The sequence below is a fragment of the Mustela lutreola genome, chromosome 6, assembly GCF_030435805.1.
Source record: "Mustela lutreola isolate mMusLut2 chromosome 6, mMusLut2.pri, whole genome shotgun sequence".
Taxonomy (NCBI): domain Eukaryota; kingdom Metazoa; phylum Chordata; class Mammalia; order Carnivora; family Mustelidae; genus Mustela; species Mustela lutreola.
In genome coordinates, this window is record NC_081295.1 from 90,488,443 (window position 1) to 90,508,684 (window position 20,242).

Consider the following 20,242-nt stretch of genomic DNA (forward strand, 5'->3'; position numbering starts at 1 on the left):
GGGAAAGAAAGTTAAAAGTGGTGGTGACAAAGTGTTGGCAGCCCTGGCACCAAAGCATTTCCATTGCTTCATCCACAGGGTGGATGCCTTAGGAATGAGTAGTTCTTAACTGATTTCAGCCTCAATAGCCAGAGACCCTGAGATATTTTGTACCCCTTACTCCTTACTTCTTATGCTTTCGATGGCTCTGGTTGGATATTACATAGTTCTTTATACTTCTAGTGTTATGAGTATTCTCCAAACTATAGATTTTGGGGATTCCCCAAACTACACAAACTATAGATTTATTTGGGTAGTAAACTAGACCTCTAGGATTCTAAAAATGCCGGAACAAAAGTAGACTAACAATTTTAAGGGTAAATCTGGATCAGAGGCAGCTCAGATTTAAATGAGTCTCAGAATTTAAAGGACTTTGAGGTCAGCTAAATTTTATTTGCTTTTGGTTCTCATCCTCCACAGACCCGAAGTGCAAAAAAGAGAAAATGAATTACCTACTGGCATTTTAGATGGAGAGGAAGGGGTTTCCTTGGTAGTCTGAAATGATGCTTGCCTGCTTCTGTGTGCCAGAATTTTCAGTGTGTATAGGAGAGATAGTGAGACTAGTTGTGAAACTAGACTAATAGTGAGACTAGATAGTGAAACTAGTTGACAGCTGTCCTGAAGTCTAAAATCCCAGGATTTTTCAAATACCACCTTTGTGATTTTCTCCCCATCCTCCCACCTCTTTTGTCTATACATACCCCACTCCTCTAAGGATATACCCAATTTCTACCTTGATTCTTAAATGGACCAGAAATGAAGCTGAAATAGATGTTCTACTTGCTAGGCACACTGGGACCCAGGCTCCAGGAGGGATGAGAAGATCTGAAAGTCACAGCTTTAACGTAAGTATCAGGGCACAAAATGAGAGATGGAAGTTAGGAGATAAACTGAGATGAGTGGCAAGTTTAAAATATGTATCTCTATGCCTCTTATCTTATTCCTCTTTGATAATGATACAGACATACATACACAACATATTTGCTCACCCAACTCACCATTTCCTGGCAGCTGAGGGCCTTCTCCACAACCCATGCCTGTCCCAGCAGTCATACCTACCTTCTGGAAGTCAGACCCTAGAGGTGACTGCCTACTGACCCCAAGGGTGCTCATCATTTCTTTGGTCTCTGTGACTTCTATCCCTGCCTCTCTGAGGCAAAGATGTCTTTTGGAGTTCTTCTTTCTAGAATTCTGGACTTTGGCACAAACTGCTCCTGAAAAGAAAGGAAGAGAGGTGGGCAAGAGTGAGTAAATGTCTTCATAGTCAACCTCATATAGGTAGGCTATAGGAGAGCTGGGTAGTTTACCAGGGACAGAACATCAGAGAGGATATGAAAGAAATAATACCTCAATATGCTTTTTTACCTCTTTGCAATCTTTCTCTGTACTCTCTATCATGTAACTGCCTCTACTTTCACCCTGCTTACTCACTTCCCTTAAACATGCTCATTTCCATTGCTTTCTACAAAATATTTCTTCTGCTGATCCTCCACAAGTGGAATGAACAAAAGCCTGTAAAGTGATTAATCTATACATCTAGATACAAATTATCTTCTATTCTCTTGCATGCAACAAAGACTTTGTGACATATTTTTGTGTACCTGCATTACAGGTAAAGCTCTGTAAAGACAGGCAGTTTGATTTATAGAATTTCATGTCCAAATGCTTGTACACTTGGAAATGCATAACCAGCCAAACAGAAGTAGGAGCAAGAGAAAGGGAAGAGGAAGAGGAAAAAAGAAAGGACTAATATTCTTCAAGAATGGAGACTGAATGAATGTTGCCCAGCCTTGAAGAGAATAGAGGAATTTAGGGAGTCTTGTGGGAAAAGCAGCAGGAAACTATTTGTAATGATAGAAAACTATTGAGAGGAACGACGACAGGGATGAACTGAGTAGGAGACACATACTTTAAAAACAAAACAAAATACTGTTTTTTAATACATAAAAGTACACAAAAGGAAAAAAATTAACCCTGGTTTATAATTCCACAGCATCAAATAGCTCTTACTGACATAAAATTACATATTTTACATGTGTGTACCTATTTTATATGTGCATGAAATATTTGTATTTTATATAAAATGCATTTTATGGTCAGGATGTTGAAACAAAAAATAAAGAATAAAAAAAGAAAGCGTTCCTTCTCCTTCTACCAATGAAAACTTTTTTGCTGTTGTTGTTTCCTCCCAGAAATGAAACTGGTAGCTTGATTTTGGGTTCTGGTTCTGATGAGGTGACAAGAGGATGTTGGGCCAAATCAGAGATCGGGGATTTGACTGACTGATTTCAACATGCCTATGAAATATGGCTGGAAGGAGAAAGTTAGCCATCTGAATATCAAAGTACCCAAAGCCTTTGACTGCTAACACTACAGTCAGTTTACCCCCATTCCCAAACTCAGTTTTTCTTTCAGGAGCTTCAGGGGCAATGTGTCCCCCTCCTGGCCTGACACCATTATTCCAGAATGCTGCTGAAATGAAGGCCACTGACAGGCTCAATATGCATTCATTGCCACAGACAGTGCTTTGTATACAAAGATCCAGGACAGAGAAGCAGGGTAGCTGGTTTCTGGAGTGCTCAGTACCCAACAAATACAAAAGCAGTTTGTAGCTTTCACCCACTTATAAATTGCTCAATATTTACAATCAGTTAATAAAAAATAGCTACTATTACCACATTGATTCTTTTAACAAATTTTTATTGAGTACTGTGTGTGTGTCAGGCAACTGTGTACTGGGAATACAATGGAAAAAAAGTAAGCAAAGGCAGACGTCCTGCTTAGGAGAGTTTATAAACACATAAATGTAAAATTAAAACCACACTGCTACAGTGAAAACATACACAGCCCTTTGAAAGTATATAAGGGTTATGGGCAAATCATCATGGCAGTGGTTTTTTTTTTTTAATGATAGATTTTCATTATCAGTTCAACTGCGTGGCTTATTATATCAATGAACACTGTGAGTGTATACATAATTTTTTTGGTTAAAAATTATATATTATAAATAATAAAAATTATCTTAAAATTCAACTCTATAAAGAAATGTGTTCACAATCACAAACTCTTTTCATCTGTCCATGTTCTCACAAAACTGTTAATAGCTTATTTATTTTTATTAATTAACTATTTAATTAATTATCTAAGCAATAAATTGCTTGCCCCAGGGTTGGTAGGTTTGTTTTGTTAATGTGAGACCCAAGGTTTAGGAAAATATATTAAGTAAGCTCTAGGCCCAACATGGGGCTTGAACTCATGATCCCGATATCAAGAGTCATATGCTCTACCAACTGAGCCAGCCAGGCACCCTAGGAATACAATTTTAAAAACCCATCTCACTTTCTTTGTAGGCTATCTCCTCTCTGAACCTGTCTCCACCTTCTTCTTTTTAAAAAAAATACACTTAATGTCCCTGTTGGATGCCTGTATCTCTATGTCCAACCCTCCCTGTCCAACACCTTACCATTCTTCTTTAGTCCCTGAACCTGGCAGCCTGATAAATGAACATATGGCCTGGCATGCTTTGATACCAAAGCATTTAGCTAACTTTTTGACTTTTACATTTTTTTTTAGAGATGGAACTTTATTAGGTACAATGGGAATACTTACCTGAAAGGTTTAAGTCTTATATGCCCTGAAGCTAGCTGTAAATAGGAGAAAGATGGTTCATGAAGCAAGAGGTCTCCATTCACAAAGCCAAGGGGGATATCTGGGGGATTATATTCACAACTTAAGTAAAATTAGGTGTTTGCCCAAATTTAAACCTAACTGCTGATGATGTATTCTCACAGTCGAGGGAGTCTAATAAAAACTTTCTGGTGTCTGCAGAATTTTAAAGTAGTTATAGATGATACCATAAACGACATGTAACGATTAGGGCCCCCTCCTTGCATGTGCCTTTGTCTCCAAAGGTGAACATTTATTCAGTGCTGTCATAGTACTGAATAAAAAGAAGTAGGTCCTACCTTTAGGTTCTGGCAACTGGGTTAGAGTTCTGCCTTTCCTTTCACAGGGCTTCTCTGGATGGGCTACAAAACTAGACCCCAATGATCAAAGAGGAATCACACTTCTGGCCTAGACTAAAGGCTCTCCCTTTGCTAGTTCAAGGCAGATATGAAGACTGACATTGCTTCTTACAAGGAGGCATTCATTATTCTGGAAAAAGACTGAAGTTATCAAAAGAATACAACAGTAACAGCTCAAAGTACTCCAGTCCCAGTTACTTGAATTAGTTCTGTACGTCGTAGATTTTGCCTCTCTTCTCTTCCCTACTTTATGCTTCCCAATGAGTCCCCCTCCTAATCTAAAGAATAGGGTTTTGATTTACCCCTCCCCAGTCTAATCCCACCCATTTCTCCCCAAAGGGAGATGAATTTACTAAGTGAAGAGGCCAGAAAATCAGTAACAACTGGCATTTTAACTTCTACGTTCTCTGAATTCCTATAGATAGGCTGGTAGGACAGGGAGGGAGTAGGTCTCCAGAAAAACGAATATATTTCTGAAGCTCATCTGGGTTTACGTTTGTCTAAAGGGTACCTTCTGAGTCACTCTATGGTTTCTGGGCCAGCAAAGTACCTAAATAGCAAGCCTAGGAGGGCTACTCAGGATGGCATGACCCTGGACATATTTGGGGCTGAGATAGAAGACAATGATCCTCATTTTAAAGAAGGAAAAAAAAAATCCCTGTGGAACAGTGAGGTGAAGTAACTTGTCCAAAATCACAGCAAGGCAAATGGCTGAGGGACAATCACAGACTGGACTCTCTCAAATATGTGCTCTTTCCACAACATGATGAACAGCAGAGGCCAGGACATCTTCCAAATAGACATTAGTCAAGAAAAACTAAATAGCCTCCCCAGAGTCAACATGGGATTCTGCACCTCTGTATACAAGTTAACAGGGAAAAAAGCATTCTGAGGGGAAAAGATCAACTTTGCATTATTTTTGAGTGGGTAGAAGACTCTGGATGCCTCTGTTGAGCCAGGTTATAAATTTCTGACAACAAGGATGTCAAAAGGAAACTGGGACAGAGATTAGGAAATCTGAGGACTAACCTCTCTGGTCCCTAAGAATGCCCTCAGCAAGAACACGAATGTTCTTGGGGGAGTTCAGCTTCCAAAGTAGCATAGGGGAGAGCTAACATAAGGGTATATGAAAAGCTTCACAATAGGGAGATGCCAAAACCAGACCAATGTTGCCTACTCACTACCCATCCAAGGCAGCACTGAGGCACAGATCACATAATTTCCCAATCTCACATGAAGAAAACAGCCCCAACAGGTGGGGAAAAAGAAACTGGGAGGGAGGAGATAGACAACAGGATAGCAGGAGTTCGCTTTTCTAGTTTTCCTGTGGAGTTCAAATGTGTGTGGTTCAAAACAAAAATCAAGAAAGAAACATGAGGTTAATGCATTTATTCCAAGTAATTAACACATTAAAAATAAAATTAAACTTGTCCAAGCCAACTCAGAAATTCTTTAATCTTTTAAACAAAATGTACAACCCAAAACATCACACTATGGTGGAAATAACTTGGGAAAGGGAGAGGTAGAGGAAGGAATACATATGAATTGAGGAACAGAGAATGAGTCCAATCCCAAAACAAGTTTCAGCTCTTCTACCTCTTCAGAACAGAAATGGCTGCTAAACAATTTAACACAAAGTGTTACTGGATCACAATATAATGAACAAAAGGCCATTTCAAAAATAAAAGTGACCCAAAAAGCATATCTGCACCTGGCAGATTCAGCCATGAATCAGCCTTACCGATTTGTCGTCTTCCAAAAGTGAACCTGCTAGATTTTCTTCCACGTTTATTGAGGCCATTTCCAAACAGGTTTGTGGGTTAGCAGGACCATCTCAAGCAAAGGCAACAGAATAAAGGAAATATGGGGTTGACATGGCACAAGGAAGTAAACAGTAAACAAAAGAGCTACTCACGCTGCATTTCAAACAATGTTAAGGCAGGCCCATCCAAATGGAAGCCTAAGAGATGAACAATCCTTCCTTCATTAGTAGTTTTCCACTTCAGCAGGCTTTCTGGTGTTTCTCCCAGTGATCCATCAGCTGCCCAGGAAATTGGGTAGGAATACAACATAGCAATTGCAGAAGTCAGCTCTGTCTCCCTCCTCCCCCATATTCCAGAAATGGCAGAGTCAAAGCCAAAATACAATCAAAGCACACTGTGTGGTGAGCCAGACAGACATTTGATTTTAATGACAAAGTAGGAGAAAGTAAATTGGCAAAATAATAATAATAATAATAATAATAATAACAGAAAATACTTTTTTACAGATATGTATAGAAGTTATGATTGATTCATCTGATATCTTAAGGAAAAAAAAAAAAAAACAGAAAAGAGGTAAATTTTTTGGCTTCCATGAACATTTACTGTAAGATGCTGACTGCATCTCTTGGTGTAGATTCCAGATGAGACAGCCAACTAGTCCTGGATCATCTGGGCACCTGATATCTAGAAGCCAATTTGATTCATCCGCAAAAAGCTCTCGATGTGTATTCTTAGTCATGAACAGTGGATGCTGTTTGGTCCTGGGTGGCAGCAACTGGAGCTTCTTGTGCGGGTAATTCCTGAGGGACCATATTGCCTCCAACTACTTGCTCCCTTGTAGGGGACCCTGAAGCCAGAGATTTTACCAAATTCAAGGGATGGTCACTGTCCTCATCCGCTTGAGGAATTGTTAGATGTGTTATGGACACTTTCGGTATTTCTAGCTGTAGTGGACCCATCTCCAGGGAACTACACGCAGGAGTGTCACCTGGCTCAGACAGAGGAGAACATAACTTCTCTTTTTGAACTCCGGGTGTCCGTGTAACAAATTCAACAAGGTCTGGAAGGCAAGGAGACGGCCCAAGGCCTGCAGGATTAATTGGTTCTGATTCCAATCTGAGAGAATCTTGTTTCTTTAATTGAGAAGTTTCTTCTACTTCCTCAGGCATCATTCCTCCTGCTAACAGGTCAAGTGCTTGGTGTGTTCCCTCTAGGCTCCCTAAGCCAAGGTCAACATTTTCTATAGGAAGTCCAGTTTTCAAAATGTTAGGAGTGATCCTTCCACTTCTGGGATTAGATGAGTTTTGTTCACCCTCTGCTCCAAAGCTAAGCACCAGGGTTTTGGGAGAATCTAATGGAAACTCAGAGAAGGATGGGACTGGTTCCAAGTCACTGAGAGTAGAGGGATTACATCCTATAGGTGACATACAATTTTCTTCACGTAGTTTCTGAGACAGGGCAGTTGGGGATCTATGTGCTTGGTCTACCTGAGGATTGCAGAAATCAACACTTATATTCCCCAGGTTCCCCAGGGCAGCAAGCTCTTCTACTTTTAAGTCTGTAACTTCAAAGTCTTCTAAGGCCTTGCTTCCTCTTGTCACAGTCAATTCTGGATGGACATCTTGTAGCTCCAGGGCTTCTGTTTCTGGTTTCTCTGGGCTCTCCCAGGTCTCTGACTTCTTATTTTCATCCCAAACAGCCATTTCATAAATCCTTTTACCTTGAATGTCTTTTGATCTTTCTCTCTTGAGTTTGAGGCTTCTGTAACTAGTTCTGGAAGCTGATTCTGCAGCTGAATTTTCTTGCCACTCTTCACTATCAGTTGAAACTCCTTGCTCCTGTGCACTATCTGTTAAACACATATCTGATCTGGCTGGGGACTGGAGAAGCAATTCTGGGGCAGAAATTTTCACATGTACATCTTGTGGGTTCTGGAGTAAAGATCTAGCTTCTGATGGAAATGAGTCTATTTTTGCCTTTGTGGAAGAAAGGGCCTGTGCACTCAAGTCGATCACTACTTTACCTTGAGTTTCACTTCTTGTCATCAATTTCTTGGACTGTTCAGGCTTTTTGTCAGTCATTTGTAACTTGGGCTGTTCTATTTCACCCACCCATGCACATCTGTTCCCACAGTTCAAATTAGAATCCTCTATGCTATTGGGCCCAACACAGATACCTGTTCCCTCTTCTACCATCACCTCAGAAAGTTTTGGTCTCTTTTCTTGTAGTCCAGTATTTCCCTCTCCCTCACTTTCCCCACAACCTTTAGATTTGTGGAGCTCTTGGCTTTCCTCATCCTGGTTACCAGATTCCATAAGGTGGGTTTCTACCAACTTCTGAGATTCCAGGATCTGACAGTGTGTATCTGACAATTGAGGGCGTGGCTCTACACCTGGTGGCCCTGGCTCTCCCAGGTCAAGTTCGATTTTTCTGCCTGGAGATATATCCCTATTAGCATCACTCTGGAAGGAGCTACAAGTCCACATGGCCAAAGTGTCTGTCTTTGGGGTAACAGTTTCATAAGGCCTGCTTTGGCACAACCTCGTCAGAGGTTGTAGGAAGCCATAGCTACTGCCTCTGCTCTTTGAGTCTGTGCATTCTACCACTGACCATTTCCCTAGAGACACCAGAGGTTTTGGAACGGGCTTTTCAGGGTTGCTGACTAAAGGAGCAGAGATCAAACTTCTATCTGGAGGCAACTCCTCTTGGGATGTACTGTTGTTCAAAGTAGAAGTGGAAGAGGTATCTGAACTTTCCACTTTAGAAAGATGGCTGTTTTCCCCATTGGCCAATAGACCACCACTCAGCTTAGTCTCAGGTGTCCCCTTTCCACCACTACTGTAGAATATATCATACAGGTCCTTAGCATTGGCTGTGGCTAAGCATGAATTTCGCTTTTCCAATTTTTTGGCTTGTTCACTGAATACACTTGAGAGGGGAGGTGGAGGACGCACTAACACAGAGAAAAAGGTCTGGTCCCTGTCACTCTCACTCACCCCAGGAGCCGTCTCATCAGAAGGGATGGCAGCTGGCTGTGCTGAGGCCATGATGGCTATTGGCAACACAGGATTCAAAATGTTAGGACCCAGGAAGCTGGGGCTGAGAGTGTGAGATATAGGTGGGTTTGATTTGACCGGTGCCAAGATGGCATTTGTTTGAGTAGGAGACGGGGAAGCTAGATGAGGTATAACTGGGGGTGGCGGAGGTGGTGGTGGAGGGGGTGGTGGAGGAGGTGGCAGCATTTGTTCAGGTATATGGGATGACTCATTCTTTTCAGCCAGTACCATTTTTTCCTCTGGAGACCCTTTCAGAATCACCTCTTCCCCTCCAAATGCTTTGGAGATGATGTCAGGAGGCAAGAGGAGATCAGCTGAAGACTCTTTAACCACTGGCAGAGGCTTAGCAGTAGTTCCAGAAGACTTGATGGATAGAAAGGTGTTAAGAGGCGCTGGCTTGCTCACTGTGGCTGAACCTGACTTGCGGAGTACTGTAGATGGGATGGGCAGGTTGGGTCGGATCTTAGTCTGGGTTGAAGTTGTAACAACAGGCATCCACGGGCTAGTGTGTGCGACAACCGTTTTCCCAGAGAGCTTGATTTTGATGGGCTTTGCCTTCCCAGCCTCGGCTTTGCCATCCTCTTTGTCCTTACTATTTTCCATAACCTCTTCCTTGTGAATACTTGTGGCCACTGAACCTTTTTCCTCCTCTTTCTCTGCCTTCTTCCAGCTGAATTTCCCAAAAGAGGAAGATGTTGGTGATTCTTTCTTTACCTCTTCCTTTAACTGGAGTTTGATGCTAGCTTTCCTTTTACTTTCAGCCTTTTCAGGGGAGTTCCCACCCTCAGAGAGTTGGTCCTCTAGTTCCTCAGAGACTTTGTCATCCTCTTTTACTTCCTTCATGACCTTTGCCTTTTTTTCTTTCTTCTCTTCCTTCGTTTTCTCACTAAGTTTACGCTTTAGTTCACTCTGTCGTCGCCGTTCTGTCTCTAGGACCACAGCTAAGCCAGCTTGGCGGTCCAGATTCCGCCGCTCCTCATACAATGGGTTTTCAACCACATATTTCTGGGAAGAGAAAAGATAGAAGCTCAACAACTGGTCAAAATATAGTTAGAAGGAAATATTGGCTCTGTTACTGTTGGAATTCAACTGGTAGAAACTTCTGAAGAAGAGTCATCTTCAAGGATACAGATGGCTCTACCAAGTCAGCATCTCTTAATAGGATTGAAGAAAACTTCCTAGTAATTACATGGAATTTAAAGTATTAATGACTTCCTGACTCTGAAGTCTGACAAAGTCAAAAGGATTACTGTAGAAAGTGGGAAACTCCACAACTACTACAAAGACTAACCTTATATTTCTCATTGTGCTGGTGACCCTTCACATGCTGCTCTCCAGAAATTGGATCCCCCAAAAATTCCTCACAGAGCTGGCAGTAATATCCAGTGATGGGAATCAGAAACTCAGAACCTGGAAGAAGTAGAAGTCAAGAAAATAAATCATTTTCACCCAGCATGTCATTAAAGGAAATCCCACTTCCCCTTTGTAATAAAAAAGTTAATGGTATATAGGACCTTACCCATTTTCAAGTCAGAAGTACCATTTAGATGAATCCAAATGGCACAGTCTTTCCAATTTAAAGTTTGAACTCAGGACCTTTGGCCCTTCTCCCTCTTGGAAACACTAATTCAGGGTTTTCTGTTTCAAACTCATTTCTGTTGTTGATGCCCCTCAAACTCTAGCTACCACTAAGCATTGTAGGAAATTTAAAAACTATACTCTCAAACAGCTCAGTACCATTTGTATGAGGATCTCTCATGCTGGTATGAATTACTCAGGAATCTACCTTCTGTAGATGAGCACTACTTATGAAGGTAAGAATCTGAGAAGTATAAAGACAAAGAAACTTTCTACTTTTCAACCTACCCCCAATAACAACTATTCAAAAATATTTTATAGTTCTCAGTTGAAAAAGCAGTTAAACTACTATACCTTTTTACTGTGCTTTTACCTGAATTTCAAATAAGTAAGATTTTGGTACATAAGTCAGTGAAAAAAAAGTTATATGTGCATTAAAAAAAAATTTTTTTTTTTTTAATGTAGGCTCCACGCCCAGTATGGAGCTTGAACTCATGACCCCCAAATCAAGAGTTGCATGCTCTGCCAGCTGGGCCAGCCAGGAACCCCTCAGTTATATTTTAAAGTAGGTATGTATATGTTTAACATTTGATAGAATTTTGGCCATATGGGTAGAGATCATTTTTGTTGTATAGATCTCTTTATTTCCTCAGGCTCGGGCACACTATTTTGCACATAGAAGGAATCCTTACATCTTTGTTAACGAAATGGTTATTTCTCACCCTATGCTGCTTCCTAGCACCTTAATTCAGGGACATCTCTTATTTGGCTAAATGTAAGAAAACCACAGAGGAGCAGGGGGGAACATACCTTTTGCAGGAACAGTTATCTTGTCAGTACGCTTTACAGCATCTTGCTTGGCCTCACTCTGGGTCTTTGAAGCCCAAGGTCTGTTGTAGGGATCCAGTGTCTATTTGCAAGAGGCAGAGGTGCTCACACAACAGCACTTAAATTCAATGACCCACTTTTCTCTTTTTCTCCCCCACACCAGGGGGACCAGAAACCCCCAGCTACCCACCCCCACCCTCTCTGCCAACTGTTTAAACGGAAATCACCTGTGGAAAAGGTAAACACATGTTAGAGCAAGTACTAGCAATGGATAAAATGAAACAAATAATCAGGTACTCAAGGAATCAAAAGAGGCAGAAGCCTCACTTACACTTGTCATGTTGTTTAGTTATAGGCAGGTCCCCTGGGCTGAGCCCTGGGGATGATGTCTCCTTTGATGGTATCTCTTGGCTCTTCAGATTGGGGCTCCTGCCCATATGAGAATGTTTCATTTTCCAGCTTTGTAATGCAGATGGGGGTGCAGAAGTTTGAAGGGAAGGAGGGCAAGAGTGGAAATAATAGCGGGTAAGATACCTACCTGTGTGTGCTTCTTATTGTGCATATGAGTGAAGAAGTCAAACATGGTTCCACAGATGGTGTTGCAGTCTTTGCACCAGTGATTGCCAGCATCATAATACTCATAGGCAGCAATAGGCTGATCAGACTGCTTAGCAGCTGGCTGGGGGCTCTCGGCAGGCTTGGGGCTCTTAGTATGGGAATTCTCACTGTTTACCTTTGATTCCTAGAGGGAAAACACCTGCACTCAGAAGGAATTCTAGATCTGTCTTTTCTTAGAAAAAGCAGGTAGCTTACCACATTAATTGATACAGGGCCACATGACCATATTTCCAGTGCCTAAAGCTATATAAACTGGGGAAAAGCTCATGAAGAAATCTGTTTACAAGGCTCAAACAGAACTAGACTCCATAGTGCTACCTTATCATGGAGAATACATCATAATGGCAATATATTTACTTATATATCTTAAAACAGAAAAATGCTCAAGATTATGAGTATAATGGCGGCCTCTGGAGGGGGAAGCTGAGAACAAGGATGGACAGGAGTTTTTTTACTATACACCCTTTGGTAGATGTTGAATGTGTTCCCTATGCAATTAAATATATTAGTTAAATTTAGAAATCATAATGACACCCAAGAAGCAAAGACAAGACAATATGGAAGAGGTAACTTACAGGTTAAGCAATTACAGAAAACATGTAATAGTGAACCCACTTATCATAGACACATCCTGGTATACAAAACTGGAGAGAAAGGCTGGTGTTGTGCATAGATAAAACAGACAGGTTATCTATGTGGGATGACTTTAAAGAATCTGGGTAAAATATTTGCAGCTGCCTAAAATACCAACCATCATTAGAATTTAACACCTTTGAGTTAATAAGAATCCTCTTTTAAAATATATCAACTATCAACAAAAAAAAAAAAAACCCGTATCAACTCCTCATGTTAAGTTATTAACAAAAATACTTTAATATGAATTCATGTGTCAGCAAGTTGGGAACAAGGTATTTAGGAAGTGAGAATTTTGGTACTGTTGAGGAGGGAGGCACAGAAAACAAATAATTTGGAACAGAGGAAGGTAAGTATGAGTGAAGAGAAAAGATCAGAGAACTGGGCACATGGGCTAGTGGGAAGAGGAAGACAAGCTGAAGAAAGATATAATTTAACTTCAAAGATATTTTTCCTTACTAGGGTCTTGTTTAAAAGTCACTAAAGAAATCACACCCAGCAGAAAAGGGATGGGCACATGTATACACTGTGGGCAAGTATTAACTGGCACCACATTTCTGCAATATAATCTAGGAATACATACTACACACCTCAAAATTCTTTATGCCCTGATCTAGCAATTCCACTCCTTGACATTTATCTGAAGTAAATTATTATGTCAAAGCGGAGATGATCTGACTGGTTAAATAAATGTTGGTATTTGTGTGACAAAAAACAAGGTCATTAAAAATGATGTCACACATTGGGGAGGGTATGTGCTTTGGTGAGTGCTGTGAAGTGTGTAAACCTGGCAATTCAAAGACCTGTATCCCTGGGGATAAAAATACATGTTTATTAAAAAAAAAAAAAAATGATGTCACAGAAATCTATTAACATGGTAAAATGTTCATGATATACTGAAAAAAGCAAATAACTAAATACATTTGAAAAATCAATAAAGATATGTAAATAGGCATAGAATACCAAGTGTCACCTTATCCAAATAACTTTCTGTAACTACTCTATATCCCTTACCCCATTTTCTTTTTTTAGACACTTGTCATTACCTAACCTGTACTTGTTTATTATTTATTTTCTCCCACATTTCACAAGAGTTAGAACGTCTGTTCTAACTATACTTCCCCACTTCTATACTTTTAAACTTCCCCACCATCTAAAATAGTGTCTGTCACTTTTTTAGAGATCAATAAATATTTGTTTAATATACAATCTTCTGTTTAATAAACAAAACATGAGTAGTTGGAATAATATATACCAAGATATTAATGACAGTAGTCTACAGATAGATGAATTGTGGAATTGTGTATATGTGTGTTTATTTTTATGAAATGAATAGAAAAAGAAAGAAAACCTTAAACTACTGATGCATTTTAAAGAGAGGCAAAGAAAGAAGATATACCAACCAGGTAGGAAAGAGGCTGAAGACACAACATTCCTTACTATTAAAATGAATACTGAATTGTAACATATCCATGTTGGCCTCAGAGAATGTGAAGCCTCATTCAAATCAAGGTGATTGGTCATTATGGGGCTGGTGCACAAATGGACCCCAAACAATGTATAAGTCAACTATAAAGGGCCAGAACTTTCAAGCTCTTTTCCATCAAAGGCCCTGAACTCAGTGCCCTGGTATAAACAAGAGTATAGTCCCACCAGATTGAAAAAGAGAACTCTCTCAGGAAAAATGGAAAAATTAGAGCTTTGTTGATAGGGAATAGAGAATATCCTCTTCTCTATCTCCCCAACATTAAGTGAGCATCTACTATGTAATAAACAAAGTGGATGCCACTGGAAACACAAAGATAAATGAGTTCTATCCTTTTATTATCAGGGAGTTCTTACTTAGTGGAAGAGATGGGCATGAGAAGAGACATAATCTTAATCAAATTTTTTTTAAAGATTTTATTTGACAAAAAGCGCAAAAGAGATAGAGAAAGCACACACAAGCAGGGGTAGCAGCAGAGGGAGAGGGAGAAACAGACATCCCTCTGAGCATGAAGCCCAATGTAGGGGCTCGATCCAAGGACCCTGGGATCATAACCTGCGTGAGCTGAAGGCAGACACTTAACTGACTGAGCCACCCAGGCCACCCCCATAATCAAGTTTTAAATAAGACAGAATGAAATAAATCTTATAAAGAAACCATAATATATTACCGGAGGGCTGACTATATATGAATATATTCTTTAATATATTAAAGAAGGGCCGATTAATTGGGGTAGAATTCAGGAATTTTTCATGGAGTAGGATGGTATTCAAATTGGGCCTTAGGGGTGAGTAAGGCTGGAAGAAAGATAATGATAAGAGGATTATTAATGAAAAATCAGAGAGGCATAATAGCAAATTGCACATTTGGAAAAGTGCAAGCATTCTGAGGTGACAGGAGAATAAGAGGTAGTGCAATATTTCTTAAACACTACTCATTTACTATGAGCCAGGCACTGAGCTATGATTTGAGGACAATATTGGAGAATGAGATGGATATTTTCCTTAACCATTTGAACCTTAAAATCCAACTGAGGGAACCCATGTAATTACAGAATTACAACCGTCAGAAATGCTAAGAAGGTAAATGACACATTATTACAAGAGTGTCTATCAGGCAAATATAACAGGCTGGGAAATCAAGGAAGAGAGGCAGGGTAGTAATCTAAGCTACCCTCTGAAGGATGAACATAAGTTAGGAGAGAAGACAGATCTGCACAGTAACCAGAAAGAAAGAAGATCTATAGACATTAGAGAGGGTGATGTATCTGAGGAATGAAAAAGCCAGTAATCGGGATGCCTGGGTGGCTTAGTTGGTTGAGCGCCTCCCTCCAGCTCTGGTCATGATCTCAGGGTCCTGGTATCATGTCCTGTCCCCCAGCTTCTCCCTCTGCTGCCACTCCCCCTGCTTGTGCTTGCATGCCCTAACAAATAAATAAAAACTTAAAAAAAAAAAAAAAAAAGGCCAGTAATGAGGGGTGCCTGGCCAGCTATGATGATAGAGCATGCAACTCGTTTTTTTTTTTTTTTTTTTAAAGATTTTATTTATTTATTTGACAGAGAGAGATCACAAGTAGGCAGAGAGGCAGGTAGGCAGGGCGGGGTGCGGCGGGGGTCGGGGGAGCAGGCTCCCTGCTGTGCAGAGCTCCTGATGTGGGGCATGACCCCAGGACCCTGGGATCATGACCTGAGCTGAAGGCAGACACTTAACGACTGAGCCACCCAGGTGCCCCTAGAGATTACTTAAAAAAAAAAAAAAGGAAGGAAGAAGAAAAGGCCAATAATGAAATTATAATGAGCAAGGGGGAAAAGAAGCATGAAATGAGGCTGAAGAGGCAGGTAAGGGAGTACTGCAATCACTGGTTATATGTGGAGAAAGGATTAAGAGTGTAGTCATACAAGCAGGAATCGTAGGTGGCTTGAACTTAGAGGGCAATAAAGATGGTGAGACGGATGAAACCAAGATTTATGTCAGAGGGAGAACTGAAAGAATCCGTCATTGATTCAGTATGGAGCAGTTAGGGAGAGGGAAGCACTGATAAAGCTTTTCAGGTTTTTGGCATGAAAACTGTTGGGACAGTGGGGCCACTGAGATGGAGAACACTGACGGCAGGAAAGAGGGAGGATGCGCACATCATTAATTTAGATTAGGATATGTTGATTTTATTTTTTTAAAAAGGCTGTACTTATTTATTTGAGAGAGGGAGAGACAGGTAGAGAGGGAACACAAATGTGGAGTAGGAGAGGGAGAAGCAGGCTCCCCTCTGAGCAGGGAGATCGATGCAGGGCTCGATTCCAGGATCCTGAGATTATAACCTGAGGCAGATACTCAACCCACTGAGCCACCCAGAGGCCCCAGGCTATGATGATTTTAAAGTGTCTATGAAACAATGAAATGGAAATGGTGAATAAAATGTTGGACACTCAAATTTGGACCTCGCCAGACTCATTTGAGCTAGAATATAAAACCGGAAGTAGTCAGTATGGTATTTTAGCATAGACCTGGATGAAATGACCTAGGGAGAGAGCATAATTCTGGAGAACTAGTTTAAGACTAAGTCCTGCAGAACTAAAATTTTTAAAGATTAGGTATAAGACAACAGGCGGTAAAGGAGACTAAGTAGCAGCAGCCATCATACTAGGAGGGAAAGAAATGTGAGAGAAGCCAAGAGAAGAAAGCACTTTTAGGAAACAGTGGTTTCCTGTATCAAATACTGATTTGAGAACTTAAATGTATTCACTGGCCATGCAGCATGGCGGTGTCCCTGTTGCTAACTGTGAATGCACAAAATGGTATACAGAAGCTACGAGAAGATAAGAAAACCATGCTGGTGTGGGTTAAGGAGTAAAGGCTAGAACAAAAACATGGGAAGGCTTGAATGCTAAGGATTTGTGATTCTACTCTGGGGACAATGGGAACTACTAAAATTCTGAAGTAGAGTCCTATGATCTGATCTGTGCTTTACAAAAATAACTCTAACATGAGTTAAGAACAGGTTGGAAAAGGAATCTAAGGAAATGCTTAGTTAGAAGGCTTCTTTAGGAGTCCATGGAAATAAAAGATGTAAAAGAAACGGAAAAGCTGAGTTGTTACCTTGCTGGTGGAAGAGGAATTTGAGGATGAGGACACTTTTTCTGGGCTCCTAGATTTTTCCGCTTTTCCAGGCTTCTCTGTAGTCTCTTTACAGTCATTTGAAGACTTTTGGGATTTATCCAAAATGTTAATTCCCAAGATCTGAGCCACTTTGTCCAGTTCAGACTGCTTCTTTTCAGCCTCTTCTGCCTCTTGTCGAAGTTCTGCAATGTCCTTCATAATGTTATCTTGAAGCCGACTCACCTCCACCAGGAGCGGGTCTTTGTGGCCATCCTTCTCCCTTCGTTTCTTGCGTAGCATTTCCCCTGAGTAGTCAAATGTCAGAAGAAACAAACACAAGGAAAGTAAATTAAGACAAGTCATTTTTCTGTTGTAAGTAGTAACCTCCCAAGAGTTTATGGTGACAAAATCTTTGCCGTTAAAATATTCCTTCCTAAAAGCAAGAGAGACTCTCCTTCCACATGGGCTAGTTTAGGTGAAGTTTCTTTTCTCCCATTTTTTCTTTTTAAATTTTATTTATGAGAGAGAGTGAGCATGAGCAGTGGGAGGGGCAGAGGGAGAGAGAGAAGCAGACTCTCCTCTGAGGAGGGAGCCTGACTTGGGGCTCCACCCCAGGACCCTAGGATCATGACTTAAGCCAAAGGCAGACATTTAACCAAGTGAGCTAGTCAGGCACCCCTAGGTCAAGTTTTTATGGAGGTAAAGGATAAGTGACTACATTATTTCTTATGTAGGAGTTATTAGCTAAGGATATACAGGCAGGCTTCAAGAACTCCATGAATCCCCAAAATGGTATATCAAAGTTTGTATGCATTTGTCCTTAGGTTGTTAACTATGAATCCAGGGATACCTGGGTGAGTTAGCTGGTTAAGTCTCTGGCTCTTGGTTTCAGTTGGGTCATGATCTCAGGGTCTTGGGATCAAGCCTTGCATCAGGCTTCCTGCTCAGTCTGCGGTCTGCTTCAATACCTCTCTCCCACTTCCCTTGCCCCTTCCTGGCATGCTCTCACTTCCTCTAAAATAAATAAATCACTCTTAAAAAAAAAACCCCAAAACCCAAACTATGAATCCAGTGGCAGTCTTCTTCAGAAAACCAAAGTATTATTCAGAGGCTAAAAAACATTCAGTCACATCTTTGACTTTAGGTGATTTAAGGACCCTTCACCAGTACTTGCATTGAGTGTTGGGTTTTGCCTCAGGTTTACCTCATGTTATCTCCTATTCCAAACTGCAGGTCCTCATGAAATAATCCTCACCAGATCACTAACTAAATTTCTCATCCCAAAACAGTCTAAACCTACATAGAAGAAACTGTATCTTCTCCCTCTGTTCTGCAATGCTATCAAGCTGTAATATTTAGAAGCCTTGTTATGTTCTTTCCTCAGTGTGTATGTGAATTTCTAAAAGAACAGATGAAGAGATGGAGTCAAAGAGGCATCATGGAACATCTTTTTGTGCCAAAGCAAGTACTCAGAAATGATGCGGACATATCAAAGGACACAGAAGTCAACTCAAAGGGGCTCCCATTGGCCAAAGCTGGGGCAATTTGGGAATGAAAATGAACAACAGTAAATTATTATAACTTGTTGAATGAAGAGTCCATGCATTCACACCAACATAAATGGATCAATGAATGGGAGAAGAGGGATGGGCAGGAAGCTCTTCATCAGAGAGAAAACCAACCCATGAAAGTAGAAGGAAATGATGAAATTAGAAAATCACTATTTAACAACCATCACAATAACTGATTTAGGCACGAATCACCAAAGAATGCTAAAACTATTAAGAGGAAATTTAAGGAGTAACTGAATATTTATTCCTATAAATATCTCTCCCATAAGTTACTTACTAATTATAGAGGATAAAATAATAATTTTCCACTGAAGACACCTTTGAAGACACCACCTTAACCAAATGATCAAAGTTGACCTCACCAGTAATGGGACTGAAATCAACACCTGATACGAACACAGCATCACTTCTGTGATGTTCCTGTCAAAAACGCATAACCTAAATTTAATCATAAGGAAACATCACGCAAACCAAAATTAAAGGACATTCTACAAATATGTGACTTTTCTTCTAAAATGTCAATGTCATGAAACAAAGATTGAGGAACTGTTACAGAAAAAGGAGAGTAAAAGAACATGACAACTGAATGCTGTGCATAATCTTGCATTTTCTTTTGCTTTAGGGCATTATTAGGGGAACCAGTGAAATAGAAGTAAGATCAATAGACTAGTACTACATTATGGTTAATTTCCTAATTTAGGAAAGTGTACTATGGTTATGCAAGTGAATTCTTTGTTGTTAGGAGTATGTTCACTTCATCTTCACCATGAAGTATTTAGGAGTAAAGGAGTATCATATGTAAAACTTATTCTTAAGGAATTCAGGAAAAATCACACACACACACACACACACACACACACACACACACACACCCCACACACAAAGACTGAAAGGAAAAAAGGGATGGAGCTTTTGGTATGGTAAAATATGGCATATTGGCATGGTAACTATGGTAAATATGCTGATAATCATAGAGACTACCTGAGAATTCTTTACACTATTATTGTAACATTTTATTGCAACTTCTCTGTAAGTCCAATTAAGTCAAAATTTTTTAAAAATTAAGGCTTCAGGTCACTGAACCTGAGAGTCCTCACAGCTCAACTGGGTTTCCTACTCAAGTTACTCCAAAAAGGCAGTCACGCATAGGAGTGTCTGATACCTTGTTGTTTATGAAGCCGCTCCAATTCAGTCCTGAGGTAGTACATCTTCTTTTGGCGAGCTTCCCGGTCACTCTTTAGCTTTTCCCTCTCTTCAATAACCTGCAAAATATAAAATCCTTCAGCCTCCAACATCCTCCCTTTTCTATTGCTCTCTTCCATCAGTCTTTATGCTAGATGGTATCAGAATCCAAGGATCCAAATGTCTGCACACAAAAGTTCTGACTTTATATCAAAGGTGATATTTCATTCTGACCCAAATTCCAGAATAAAATTATCCTCTTCAGAGCTACATTGCCCAGAAAGGGTTATTTTTATGCACAAAGCACTATATATATTTTTTCCTGGGGTGGGGGTGGGTCAGATGGAGAGGTGGAGACAGAGAATCTCAA

The 20,242-nt window shown here is 40.4% G+C and overlaps 1 protein-coding gene across 2 annotated transcripts in view; it reads right to left on the reverse strand.

Moving 5' to 3' along the window:
- Positions 1-643: 643 nt before the first annotated feature.
- ZNF318 (zinc finger protein 318) overlaps positions 644-20,242 on the reverse strand; it is a 33,827-nt gene continuing 14,228 nt past the window's right edge. Inside the window, exons 5-10 of one of the 2 annotated variants that reach the window (XM_059178054.1) lie at positions 19,853-19,952; positions 17,120-17,424; positions 11,828-12,031; positions 11,272-11,371; positions 10,175-10,293; positions 5,439-9,888 (exon numbers count right to left, since the gene is read on the reverse strand). In XM_059178054.1, coding sequence (XP_059034037.1) covers positions 6,559-9,888; positions 10,175-10,293; positions 11,272-11,371; positions 11,828-12,031; positions 17,120-17,424; positions 19,853-19,952 — 4,158 coding nt within the window. In that variant the 3' untranslated portion in view covers positions 5,439-6,558. Of the gene's footprint in view, positions 1,254-5,438; positions 9,889-10,174; positions 10,294-11,271; positions 11,372-11,827; positions 12,032-17,119; positions 17,425-19,852; positions 19,953-20,242 lie in introns of those variants that run through there. The other variant, XM_059178055.1, reaches the window with a different exon arrangement.